At 35.9% G+C, this 14,993-nt stretch overlaps 1 protein-coding gene across 1 annotated transcript; it reads left to right on the forward strand.

Annotated features, from left to right (window-relative positions):
* Positions 1-41: 41 nt before the first annotated feature.
* On the forward strand, positions 42-14,859 carry LOC121732018 (DNA-directed RNA polymerase III subunit RPC2). Its single transcript, XM_042121759.1, has 12 exons — positions 42-360; positions 928-1,259; positions 2,109-2,221; positions 2,829-3,004; positions 3,777-3,964; positions 4,044-4,428; positions 6,096-6,459; positions 6,536-6,994; positions 7,076-7,870; positions 8,069-8,205; positions 11,282-11,445; positions 14,189-14,859. The coding sequence occupies exons 1-12, from the start codon at positions 286-288 to the stop codon at positions 14,409-14,411; spliced, it is 3,411 nt and encodes a 1,136-aa protein (XP_041977693.1). The 5' UTR covers positions 42-285; the 3' UTR covers positions 14,412-14,859.
* Positions 14,860-14,993: the final 134 nt, after the last annotated feature.

Here is a 14,993-nt window from a genome sequence, read left to right on the forward strand (position 1 = left end):
TATGACATGTGTCAACCATATCGAGAGGAGAAGAAGAAGAACTCATGAAGATTGAGTATTGCATTCAGAAGTTCAACGTTTTCCCGAAAATATTGGATTTATTAACATAAAATGCAAAAAAACCATACATAAAATCAATATGACAACAAAGTGGCGTTTCTATTTATCTACAAAAATTACATAAAATCTGTTACGAACTTTATTTTGTTACTAATTAAATAATACTACCCGCCTACCCGGTATTAAAGTTTTTCGACTATAATATAACCTTCATAGATTTAGAAAATGGGAGAGATAAACAATAAACATTCAGAATGGGATTCAACCAAAGGCTTAAGAGAGCCTATAAAGGCAATCGAAGTAAGTAGTGCAATTCAATGTATTCTGTGTTCTATCCACAAATACAAAAGTTGTGTGATGTAAGCACATACTTTAACACATGGTTTTAAAAAGTACTTCCTTAAGGCGCTAGAATATCTAATTAGCACTTTATAATCCATGCAATCCACGCAGATGCGCCCCACTATTCCTCCTAATCGTTAATAGTATATAGGTGCAAGCTTTCTCCAATGTTTGAGGTGAGGTAGGTACACACTAATTAGTAATTATCTATGAGTGCACGCTCACACTACAATAAACAGACCAATTAAGAAAAAGCGTCACGGTCAAAGGGAAAGATGCTCAGCCAAAAATTGGTGGGGCCCGTCTTCATGGATTGCATGGACTATAATTTATTTCAATTTATAACTAAAGTGAACTTAGTGTGCTATTTAGAAGTGCAATCAATTCGGCTACTACATTGATTCAGAAGTGAGACATAGTTACAAAGATACAGATATTATAGTTATCAATATCATTGATATTTCTTGATTTTAATTATGATTATATCAATAATTATTGTATTTTATATTAATTATTCATTTTTAGGACAAATGGAAATTAGTACCATCTTTTTTACAAATAAAAGGATTAGTAAAGCAACACATAGACTCATTCAATTATTTTATTAATGTGGAAATCAAGAAGATAGTGCAGGCAAATGAAAAAGTTTTCTGTGATTCTGATCCTTTGTTTTATATAAAATATCTCAATGCCTATGTGGGAACACCAGATTTGGAGGAGGGTTTTAATGTTTCAAAACCGACAACACCACATGAATGTAGACTTAGGGATATGACATATTCCGCTCCTATTACTGTTGATATAGAATACATAAGAGGAAACCAGAGGGTCATTAAAAATAAGCAGCTAATTGGCAGGTATTAATTGATTCTGTATTAGATATTAGACTTCATTAAAATATATTGAAACTAGCTGACCTGGTAAATATTGTTTAGCCATAAAAATTATTTCTAGGTATCAATATAAAAAGTAAATAAAAACCTATGCTCAGGCCTAACAAATAAACTTACAAAATTTCATAAAATCGGTTGAGTTGTTTTAGAGGAGTTCGCACACAAACACTAACACAAGAATTGTTTAAGTATATTAGATATATATATATATATATATATATATATATATATATATATATATATATATATATATATATATATATATATATATATATCTAATATACTTTTTTAGTTTTCTTTGTTTATCACGGTGACTGATGATCGGTTATCTACTTCGAGGGCGACGGCTATTTGTGTTGTTACGACTTACCGATAGTGTCTTATTGAGATTTTTTATTGGGAGTAAGGACAAGCCCCTCATTTTGGTATTAAAAAGTTTGGCTAAGTATCAGCGAAATTGATCACAAAATAATTTATAATATTTTAAGTCCAGTATGTCTTTTCTTTTCTTTTAAACATTAATAATGTTGATAATTATTATTGTAGTCGAAGGTCACAATTGATGCACAAAGCAACAATTCTCGGCCTTCAATTTGTGCTTTTCCGTGGTCGGGTTTCAGTGTTATTTTGTTGGACTCAAAGCTTCTTGTTTGTCTCAAATTGGAATCTCGGAGATATATATATATATATATATATATATATATATATATATATATATATATATATATATATATATATATATATATATATATATATATATATATATATATATATATAATATATATATATTTTTTTTTTTTTTTTTGGTTTCAGAATGCCTTTAATGTTAAGGTCTTCAAACTGTGTGCTGACTAACAAATCAGATTTTGAACTTGCAAAACTAAATGAATGTCCACATGATCCAGGCGGCTATTTTATTATCAGAGGTATACATTTTTTATTAATTTACAAAAATCTTACTAAGGGGGATATTAGATTATCATATATATTGGATCCGAGATCATTGAGTCAATGATATTGGATAATGTAATATAGACATATGATTCATTTCTTCCTTGATCATAGATTTTTGACATTTGCTGAGAGATTGGATCCAATATGGTCATAGAAATAGGTGTTGCCAGTTATTTAATATAAAAAAGAGTTTTTAATTTCTTGTTCGTCAATATGTTTCAAATAATGTAATGTAATTATTTTTCTAATTATATACTTGGATAATCTTGCTGAAATAACAAAAAACAAGCCATATTAAAAATGACGATGTCTTTTGACAAATCGAATTCTCTGAGATCTAGTAACCCTGACGTCAATACCTGTCAGCGTTAGCGCTCTCCATTGGCTATTGAAACCACATATGACGTAAAATAGGATCAATGAAATATGATAATGTAATACGCAGATATGATCAAATGATCATATATATTGGATCCTATATATGATCATAGAAATGATCCAATATAAATGATAATGTAATACCCCCCTAAGAAAGATTGTTTTTTAAGGTCTATTTCTGTTTTTTTTTTAACTTTTCAGGTCAAGAAAAAGTAATATTAATTCAAGAACAACTGTCTAGAAATCGTATGATAGTAGACGAGTTCAAAGGGGCCATACAATGTCAAGTTACTAGCTCCACTCATGAGAAGAAAACTAGAACTAATGTTATTGTTAAAAATACAAAGTATGTGCTGCGGCATAATGCGTTATCTGATGTAAGTATTTGCCAACAAACAGTTTCTAACTGATTCATAAAAAAATTGATGAGTGGATGAAGTGGGTAAAAAAATTTTTAAACAGAGCCTTTAGGACCGGGAAATAATAGATTATATACTAGATATTCCGCGCGGCTTCGCCCGCGTAATTTAGGAATTTCACGGAAACCGTACATTTTTACGCAAAGAATGCCTATGTCCCTTCACGTGGTCTATTCTTCATGTGCGCCAAATAACATAAAAGTTGCTCCAGTAGTTATTAAGATAATAAGCAATTTCAAATAATTTCCCCCATTTTTTCCACATTTTCCTCTATTTCTTCGCTCCTATTAGTCTTAGCGTGATAAAATATAGCCTATAGCCTTCCTCAATAAATGGGATATCTAACACTGAAAGAATTTTTCAAATTGGTCCAGTAGTTCCTGAGATTAGCGCGTCCAAACAAACAAACTAATAAACTCTTCTGCTTTATAATTTTAGTATAGACTAGTATAGATAACTAGATATTATAGTAGATAGATGACGATGTAGATGACGAAGTGGGTAATTTACAAGGTTTGTAAAATATTAGTTACCTATAGTCTGTCAAGAAAGTGAAGAAAGTAAAAAGTGGCAACAACATAGTGTCATCCCTTTTTCTTAGATTGATTTAAAAGGGATGACACTACGAAGTTGCCACTTTTTAATTTCTTCACTTTCTTGACAGACTACATATACTTCATCCACTCATGTCTTTTGTGAAATTAATGTCTTATTAATATTTGTGTTTCAGGACATACCAATTGCAGTTGCCTTTAAAGCAATGGGTATTTGTAGTGACCAAGAAATAATGCAACTTGTTGGAACTGATGACAACATTGCAAAAAAGATGGGACCTTGCTTAATGGATTGCCATAACTTAAAGATATTTACTCAAAACCAAGCATTGGCCTACATTGGTAGTAAACTTAAAGTAAAAAGGTAGGGGCTTCATTTTTTTTTATTCTATTCATAATGTGCATACTTTTCAAACTTTATTCAATTATTATTTTTGATTTAGATTTCAGTCAGCCAATGCAAAATCCAGAACTCCAATAGATGAAGCTAGAGACCTACTAGCCACTACCATTCTCGCTCATGTAGCTGTAGAAAACTATAATTTTTACGTAAAAGCTATTTATTTGGCTATAATGGTACGGCGCGTTATAGAGGCAGAAACAAATAAGTCTGCTATTGACGATCCTGACTACTACGGCAACAAAAGGCTGGAGTTGGCTGGGTCCCTACTGGCTTTGATGTTTGAAGACTTGTTCAAGAGATTCAATTGGGAGTTGAAGTCTATAGCTGACAAGATAATACCTAAAGTTAAAGCTGCACCTTTTGATGTGGTCAAGCATATGAGACCAGACTTAATTGCTAATGGATTATTTACAGCAATATCAAGTGTAAGTTTTTTTTTGTTACTGGGTATTTGATAAGTTGTTATTTTTATATGATCTATACTAATATTATAAAGCTGAAGAGTTTGTTTGTTTGAATGCGGTAATCTCAGGAACTATAGGTCCAATTTGAAAAATTCTTTCAGTGTTAGATAGACCATTTATCGAGGAAGTCTATATGATACTAGATGTCCCGCGCGGCTTCGCCCGCGTAAATTAGAAATTTTACAGAATCCGTAGGTACATTTTCCCATAAAAAATATTTCCCCCGTTTTTCCCACATTTTCCTGAGTTTCTTCTGTCGTATTAGTCTTAGAGTTATAATATAATATAACCTTCTCGATAAATGATGAGTCTTACTCGATAAATGATCTATCTAACACTGAGATAAGTTTTTAAATCGGACCTGTAGTTTCTGAGATTGACGCGTTCAAGCAAACATACTCTTCAGGTTTATAATATTAGGTAGATATAGATTTTTTTAAATTATCGCTTGACAAACTCGAGTCTCGATCTAAAAGACTATGAAATGGTATAATATGGTAGTGATGATGATGATGATGATGATGAAGAATGTAATTTGCATAGTAGCATATGCTTTCTGTTCTTAAAACAACGCCGAAACTCCCAAACTTGTATCTATAAAGAATCAGGAATTCTCTCAGCACCTTCCGAACCACGGTATACCAGGTATATCTCGGTGCAAAATCTTACTTGTTGGTAGCATATGCTTAGAATACTTCTCACGAAACCGAAGTCACCATATGTTTCCCTATAAGTTTTGAGGAGTTCCCTCGATTACTTATGGATCCTTCATCAGATCACCACTTTTCTGAATATAATACCAAATTGGGATGATACCCTATATACCAAAAGAAAAATTTTGAAAATCGGTTAACAAACGGCGGAGTAATCGTTGAATATAAGAAAACGAACATAACACCTCCCCCATTTTGAAAGTCGGTTAAAATTGTAGCCTATGTGTTATTTATTTAATATTTTAATCAGCACATGAATTGAATAACAAAATTTTTTTCAAATTAATCGTAGCACCATCTGTCAGGACAAACTAAAATTGAAATAGAATAATATTGAATGCGATGATAGCGCCGTCCGCCGGATCTAATGTAAAACATTCCAAAATCAACAACTCCTTATAAATAAGAAATTAATTGAAAAAACATTTTCCAGTAGACCAAACTGTAAATCTAAACCATTCTCGAATCTCCACGAACACACACAAAAAATTTCATCAAAATTGGTCCAGTCGTTTAGGAGGAGTTCAGTCACATACACACGCACACAAGAAATATATATATTAAGATTAAGCTAAGATCAATTGGAGCGAAGAAACAGAAGAAAATGTGGAAAAAAAACAGGGAAAATTATATGAAATTGCTTATTATCTTCAGAACTACTGGATCAATTTTTATATGTTATTTGGCACACATGAAGAATAGACCACGTGAAGGGACATAGGCTATTTATTGCGGAAAAATGTACGGTTTCCGTGAAATTTCTAAATTACGTGGGCGAAGCCGCGCGGAACATCTATATATTATATTTATCTATTATATTACATTGTTGTATTTATTAATATCTATTAAGTATATTAGTTTTGTTGAGTATCTTGTAATAAAATTATGCTAATTAAGTTTCTATTATGCTTACAGGGTAATTGGACAATCAAAAGATTTAAAATGGAAAGACATGGAGTCACACAAGTTCTGAGTAGACTGAGCTACATATCAGCATTGGGTATGATGACCAGAGTTAATTCCCAGTTTGAGAAGACAAGAAAAGTGTCGGGACCTCGATCCTTGCAACCCTCTCAGTGGGGGATGCTGTGTCCCTCTGATACTCCAGAAGGAGAAGCCTGTGGTCTTGTCAAAAACTTGGCCCTCATGACTCACATAACTACAGAGTGCTCGGAGGAACCTATAGCTAGACTAGCCTGCAACGCTGGGGTAGAAGATGTAAGACTGTTAGGCGGGGAAGAAATAAACCATCCAGCTGTTTACATGGTGTTTCTTAATGGTAAGTAAAATTTTTCACTAATTTTATACATATATTTTTTATGCTTTGAACTTAACTAGTATATTGTGTCCTACAGGCAATATTTTAGGAGTTACAAGGCACTATAAGAAGCTAATAAAAATATTCCGAATGTTTAGGCGGCGGGGCCTTATATCAGCGTTTGTTTCCATTTACCCAAACCACAACCAACGAACTGTGTATATCTGTAGCGACGGCGGCAGACTCTGTCGACCTTATATTATAGTAGAAAAAGGCTACCCACTTGTTCTACAACAGCATATAACAGAGCTCAATAGGGGGATAAGAAAGTTCCAAGATTTTCTAACAGATGGACTCATTGAGTACCTAGATGTAAATGAAGAAAACGATAGCCACATAGCCACGGTTGAAGCAGAAATCGATCCATATGTGACCACACATTTGGAAATTGAACCGTTCACTATATTAGGAGTTTGCGCCGGTCTGGTACCCTACCCACATCATAATCAAAGTCCAAGAAATACCTACCAATGTGCCATGGGAAAGCAGGCAATGGGTAAGTTACTTTTTCAACTACTTGATTCTTAAATTTCATAGTTTTTATTTGTGTATTATTTATGAATTTTATTTGTTTTAGGAACGATCGGGTACAATCAGAAGAATAGAATAGACACCTTAATGTATAATTTGGTTTACCCACAATGTCCTATGGTTAAGACTAGGACCATAGAGCTGACGAATTTCGACAAGCTGCCGGCCGGCCAAAACGCCACCGTCGCTGTAATGAGTTACAGTGGATACGACATAGAAGACGCACTTATATTGAACAGGGCTTCCATAGACAGAGGCTATGGGCGCTGCCTCGTATACAAAAGCGCTAAAACAACCATGAAGAGGTACAGCAACCAAACGTCGGACAGAATATTGGGTCCCTCCAGGGACGGTACGACCGGTAAAGTCATTAAGGCCCACGAGATTTTAGACACAGACGGCATCGCTGCGCCCGGTGAGATGGTGGAGAACAGGCAGGTGTTGATCAACAAACAGATGCCTCCAGCCAACTTGAACCCAATAAACCAGGGGCAGCCGCAGCAGATAGACTATAAAGACGTCCCTATTACGTACAAAGGTCCAGTCGAATCGTACATAGAAAAGGTCATGGTATCTTCAAATTCCGAGGACGCCTTCCTCATCAAAATACTGCTGCGTCAGACTCGGGTGCCGGAGATAGGTGACAAGTTCAGCTCTCGTCACGGTCAGAAAGGAGTTACGGGTTTGATCGTTCAACAGGAGGATATGCCGTTCAACGACCGAGGTATCTGCCCCGATATGATCATGAACCCTCACGGCTTCCCGTCCAGAATGACGGTAGGAAAGACTATAGAACTACTCGCGGGTAAAGCTGGACTGATGGAGGGGAAATTTCATTATGGTAAGAAAATAGTCATAAATTCACATTATTAAATGTATTCTTTAAAGTCGGTTAGAAAATGGTTTACGTGCAGATTCGATCTTCGTTATTTTGTCAACCAAAACTCAAGTTTTGTCAAGTGTTCTTGTTATCTTGGATTGTTATTTGTAAGTATAGGTTTTAATTTTTTCATTGTATTTCATTTGTTAACTTTTGTAGGTACGGCATTTGGTGGTTCAAAAGTTCGAGACGTGTGCAATGAACTGGAAAAACACGGTTACAACTACCAAGGGAAAGATTTCTTCTACTCTGGACTGACTGGTGAACCTTTAGAAGCTTACATCTATTCTGGACCTGTAAGTATCTAGCCCAAAATCCCCTCTTATTCTCACTAACGATGAAAGTAAGCGTTAATGTTTGTTACTTTACAAATATAAAAATACCAAACGCATTGTATACAACAGTTTGTTATGATAATAGACTCTGGATATATTATGCTATAATCACGGACTATACTGGTATGGTCTTTTACACATTTCAAGACTCTTTTTTAAGCTTAACCGATTCAGTGCGGATGACACGGGATCCGTGTCATACGCGTTTTTACGTGTGGCGTATGACACGGGACACGTGTCATTTGAAAAACTATTGTATCTTCCTCAAATTACACTTTAGAAGGTTCTACTCTGAACAAAATTATCTTAATTTTCCACGTAGAACAAGCCTATAGGCTTCGCCTCTGAATATTCTGTGAATTGAAAAAAGTAGGGGCCGTCAACCTTTTTTTTAAAGGTGCATTCATTGCGGATTATACGGCAGCCGCGTCTTATGGGTTTTTAACGTGTGGCGTATGACACGTGAGCCGTGTCATTTAAAAAGCGATTGTATCTTCCTCAAATTACACTTTAGAAGGTTCTACTCCGAACAAAACCGTCTAAATTTTTTACGTAAAACAAGCTTATAGGCTTCCTCTCTGAATATTCTGTGAATTGAAAAAAGTAAGTGCTGTCTCCTTTTTTAGCCCACCGTACATTATCCGAAATTTCTAATCACAAAAACCGGATGCCCGCCGGAACGTACTCTGTTCATACATTTTGTTGTGGACCCCGCATACTATCAGAATTCTGACGTGTCAAAATGTATGAGCGTCCGAATTTTTCTGATCATAAATTCGGATAATGTGCGGCCGGCTTTTTAGTAGTAAACTTTTAAGAAAATAAAGAAGTAATATTGGGAGTCCATATTATTCTATATTATTTTAGACTTTCAAGTTCTCGCATTTTTTTTTAATAATAATGTAGAAAAATACTTGCGTTGACATCAAAGTATTACTAATCTACTAACGATTTTTGTTTTAATCTAAGTTGTTGTTTTCCGCAAACTTCCTTATCCATAGGAATAAAATGTTTTCCTGCGGTTAAAAGTGGTCGTGTAACTATAAGCTTTATTACTGGAACCCAATTATCGTGCATATGAAATTTATTGAAAATCGATATATATCGAGAAAACTTAGTTTTTGTGTATGGTATTGGCTAGTTGAACTTCTTTAAATTTATCTACGAACGTATTATTTACTTTGGAAACAGATCTATTTAATATAGGTAGGTACTCATTTTTCTAACTTTGAAACCTACAAAAGGTTTGCAACATCTGAATAACAAAATCGCTTACCTGCCATTTTCAGGTTTACACTTAGTAAAACTACTCGAAATCAACTCAAAACAACGTAGCCTTTCGTCAGCAACAATGGTTTGGGCTCAACTAAATAAATCAAGTTAATACAAGCGTAAAAACCAAAAAAAAACCATAAAGCTTTTTGAACGTGGCGGATGAACGGGAAAATTGTATGCCGCCACGACTGAAAGTCTTCGAAAAGGTGCGCCGCATTGAATCGGTTAAACTATCATACATATCATTTGTTTTTAAATGTAATAAGAAGTAATTATAGTTTGTGCGTTTTATGATGATATGCATGAGTGAGCGTGACACATTATTATTTATCGATAATTTAAAAATATCGAATCACTTCGTAAAGGAATTGCAATCGAAATTATCGATTTCGTACCGACATTTCAGTGGTGCCGGCGATTTAAGATGGTCGCCCTTTTTTATTGATTTCAACAGAGTCAATCTCTATTGACATAAGTTCCGTTTCATGCATCTGACATTTTTCAAATGTTTTCGTAACAATAATTTTATACTCCTATTTCACAGTTAATATTTATAATTTAATATTAATAAGTTAGCATTTAGCAACTTTTCATTTTTATTCATTTACAATTATAGCAAACATTTGTTTTTGTAGATGGAGTATAATTTATTACACTTTGATTTTTTTTGTTTTCTTGTAAAATAAAACCGTTGCAAGGAATATGAAAACTGTCACCCATATCATCTTAAAACGCACAAACTATATAAGTTATATATATATATATATATATATATATATATATATATATATATATATATATATATATATATATATATATATATATATATATATATATATATATATATATATATATATATATATATATATATATATAAAAGAAAGTCGTGTTAGTTACACCACTTATAACTCAAGAACGGCAGAACAGATTTGGCTGAAAATTGGTAGGGAGGTAGCTTAGAGCCAGGAGACGGACATAGGATACTTTTTATCCCGTTCGACAGCGTTCCTGTGTGACTTGACATGAAACGTCAGTCACTATAAAACGTGGTATAACAAAAAAGAATCAGACTTGGAATAACAAAACGAAAATGACAGCTATGTAATTGACGTAAAATGACAGCTATGTAATGACGTATGGATGACAATTTGATATTTGTAAGAAATCAATATTAAAACTATTTCTATTAAATAAATAATTAACAAGTGGATTGAAGTGAAGTGAAGTTTAATTAATAATGCCGCGACCAAGACGATCGAATCTTTCCCGACAAAGCCGTAATGCAAGAAGAATACAAAATACTGCAAATATTTTATCACGCTAAGACTAATAGGAGCGAAGAAATGGTGGAAAATGTGGAAAAAACCGGGAAAATTATTTGAAAGGGCTAATTTGAACGCGCTAATCTCAGGAACTACTAGGTCCGATTTAAAAAATTATTTCAGTGTTAGATAGGTAGCCTATTTATTGAGGAAGGCTATATTTTATCACGCTAAGACTAATAGGAGAATGTGGAAAAAACGGGGAAATTATTTGAAAGGGCTTATCTCACGAACTACTGGAGCAATTATGTTATTTGGCACAGATAAGAAGTAGACCACGTGAAGGATCATAGGCTATCGATTTTAATAATTTTTTCAGTGTTTATATATTTTACACCCGTGCGACGCCGGGGCGGGTCGCTAGTATATATATATATATATATATATATATATAGGTCCAGTTAAAATTATTCAATGGCTTAACACATAGTTATCTCCAGGTATACTATCAAAAGCTAAAGCACATGGTGCAGGACAAGATGCACGCTCGCGCGCGCGGGCCGCGGGCGGTGTTAACGCGACAGCCCACTGAGGGACGCTCGCGCGACGGCGGCCTGCGACTTGGCGAGATGGAGCGGGACTGTCTTATTGGATACGGAGCGAGGTAAGGGTTTTATGTACCATCGAGGATATTGATTCCTAGGCAGTTGACGGACCTACGTCATTTGGTCGGCTTATGTCAATTCAATGTAATTCGCAATGACATAAGAAAGTAATTCGCGATTTGTCACCTGGGTTTGACAAAACGCGACCAATTTACATAGGCCTGCCATCTGCTTATCCCAATATCTTTAATTCGGCATTGGCCTATTCGAGATTCGAGAGTAGTTAAGGAGTTACCTCCTACTTCTGCGAGGCTGTCATCTCGCAGAAAGAGGCTGCCGAACGGGAAAGAGAAGCGGACGTGGCTGCAGATCCCGTTCGGCGCAGGCGCGCTATACACGAACGCCAGCTCCCGCCGTAAACGGAGCTTGGGCGGAGGATTGGGGAATCCGCTGTGCATTGCACGAGCCCTGCCCGGTAGAAGAGCGCCCGGTGCCTCGGGCTGCTCCCCGGAGGTTTAAGCAGCTATTAGCTCGCAGCGGAGGAGTCTGTACAAGCAGACACCGCTAACTGGGCTGCCGCAGATATCAACCCCGTAGGCGGGTCCGGTGGCCCAGCAGCGTAGCGGAGGAAGGAGGCACCGGTGGGTTTTAGTGAGTAAACCCGGGTGTTCCTCTTTACCGAAGCACCTGGGGAGCCCCACATATCCCGGCGGCCTTTCCCCCGGGTTGCCGGGAATGCGTAATGCATTTCCCACCGTGAAAAAAAGGGAGGCTCGTAAAAAATCTACGGACGTTTTTTAGAAGGATGGTCTTAGAATGGCTTGTTTAACCGATTCAGTGCGGATGACACGGGAGCCGTGTCATACGCGTTTTTAACGTGTGGCGTATGACACGGGAGCCGTGTCATTTGAAAAACGATTGTACCTCCCTCGAATTACACTTTAGAAGGTTCTACTCTGAACAAAATCATCTTAATTTTCCACGTAGAACAAGCCTATAGGCTTCGCCTCTGAATATTCTGTGATTTGAAAAAAAGTAGGGGCCGTCAACCTTTTTTAAAAGGTGCAGTCATTGCGGATTATACGGCAGCCGCGTCTTATGGGTTTTTAACGTGTGGCGTATGACACGTGAGCCGTGTCATTTAAAAAGCGATTGTATCTGCCTCAAATTACACTTTAGAAAGTTCTACTCCGAACAAAACCGTCTAAATTTTCTACGTAAAACAAGCTCATAGGCTTCCTCTCTGAATATTCTGTGAATTGAAAAAAGTAGGTGCTGTCTCCTTTTTTAGCCCACCGTACACTATCCGAAATTTCTGATCACAAAAATTCGGACGTCCGCCGGCTAACTAGCCGCCAGCTAACCAATCGCCAGGTCTATGACAGAATAATGTAACTGCAACTTATAGGACTGGTACTGACTTCAAAATTATGAAGATTGAGAACAGAAATACTGAGTACAGAATAAGAATTATTAATTAACTTTTTTGTTCAGTTTAGAAAATTACTATTGTTTTTACCTTGGAAGTCGGTTTTAATTTTTTTGTTTAAAAATAATAATTTTACTCTTTTTAGTTATTCTTAGGGTTTTCTACACAGTTTTGGCGTTTTTTATTAACATAATTGTTACCAACACACCTTGGTAGCCATAACATCAAATTCGAATAATAGTATTATGCTTTTAAATAACAAAATATTATTAAAATCATTAGACGAACTACAGAATAATGATCAAAAACATCAGTCTCGATCTATAAGACTATGAAAAGTACTAATAACAGGGTCATAATTTGATGATGCATGGTGTAGTGTTGATGATGATGATTAATTTAATCAGCATAGTAGCTTATGATTTTGGTATTTTAAACAACAGCGAAACTCCCAAACACGTACCTATAAGGAATCAGGAGTTCTGTTCAGCACCTTCGGGACCGTGGTATACCATGGTGCAAAATTTTACTTTTTGGTAGCATAATATGATCAAAACACATCCCATAAAACCAAAATAACCATATGTTCCCATTTGATTTTCAAGAAGTCCCCTGGATTCCTCATGGTTCCCATCATCAGATCACCACTTTTGTGAACATGGTACCAACTCGGAACCGGATCAATCGGAGCAAATACCCCATACAACAAAAGAAAAATTTTGAAAATCGGTTCACAAACGGCGGAGTAATCGTTGAACACACCTCCTCTTTTTTGGAAGTCAGTTAAAAAACTTAACAACTAACTTCTTTAAATTTATCTACGAACGTATTATTTACTTTGGAAACCCAGATCTATTTAATATAGGTGGGTACTCATTTTTCTAACTTTGAAACCTACAAAAGGTTTGCAACATCTGAATAAACAAATCGCTTACCTGCCATTTTCAGGTTTACACTTAGTAAAACTACTCGAAATCAACTCAAAACAACGTAGCCTTTCGTCAACAACAAGGGTTTGGGCTCAACTAAATAAATTAAGTTAATACAAGCGTAAAACCAAAAAAACCATAAAGCTTTTTGAACGTGGCGGATGACACTGTAGCCGTGTCATCTACTTCTATGGCGTATGACACGGCTTACGTGTCACGGGAAAATTGTATGCCTTCACGACTGAAAGTCTTCAAAAAGATGCGCCGCATTGAATCGGTTAAAAAATAAAAGATATTGCCCCACGTTGGGCGCCAATTTGCATACATGGGAGAGGGGGTTACAGAAAATTGTTATAATGCGTTATAGAGCGGAGTAGGTGTCTTAAATCATATAAAAATATTGTGTTTCGTAATATTTTAACTCCCCACTTGTATCATTGACAGCATGCTGATGATGGAGCGTCTGATGCTGGCGTCGGACGCATTCAGCGCGGCGGTGTGCGGGTCGTGCGGGCGGCTAGCGGCGCGCGCGGGCTGTCCCGCCTGCCGCACCGCCGCAGTCGCCACCATAGACATGCCCTACGCCTGCAAGCTGCTCTTCCAGGAGTTGGCTGCCATGAACATCGTGCCGAGACTCACGCTCAAGAAGTACCATGATGCTATGTAACTTTGAAAAGGTTAATACTAATATTTGACAAATAAATGTAAGACCGCACTACGCGATTCACGTTCCATAGAACTGACGTTTTACACACGTAATTCTGGCGTTTTACAACCGTCAGTTCTATGGTTGTTCTATGGAACGTAAAGTGTCGCGTCATGTTTGTCGCTTGAGTGCGGTCTCGACTCTCGCCTTATTAGAGACATAAATGTTTGGCTTATATTATGTTACTGAGATTTAAAAAATACACTACCGGCTAAACATTTGACGTTTGTAACAGTTTTAATACACAATAGTTAAAGCTTTTTCTCCTAAACTTGGAGGCGTACGCCAAAAGAAGCAAAGCTTTTTCTATATAAAATGCTTTTATGCGAATAAATTTCGAGTTAGAAGCTTCCGATTTGATGGCAAATTAATGCCCTATTTTTGTAATAATAAATGTTAAGTATGTTGATTTACTTTGCTTTTTTCATTTTGATTGTTCGTTCGAGCGATTTTTCTTGCAATATTTAGCGTTACCCAAGCATTGGTTCAGCATACAAATAACAACAGTGAAATCAATAAACCCTTAAAAAATAAAATAAAACA

Source organism: Aricia agestis, chromosome 11 (assembly GCF_905147365.1).
Source record: "Aricia agestis chromosome 11, ilAriAges1.1, whole genome shotgun sequence".
Lineage (NCBI taxonomy): Eukaryota > Metazoa > Arthropoda > Insecta > Lepidoptera > Lycaenidae > Aricia > Aricia agestis.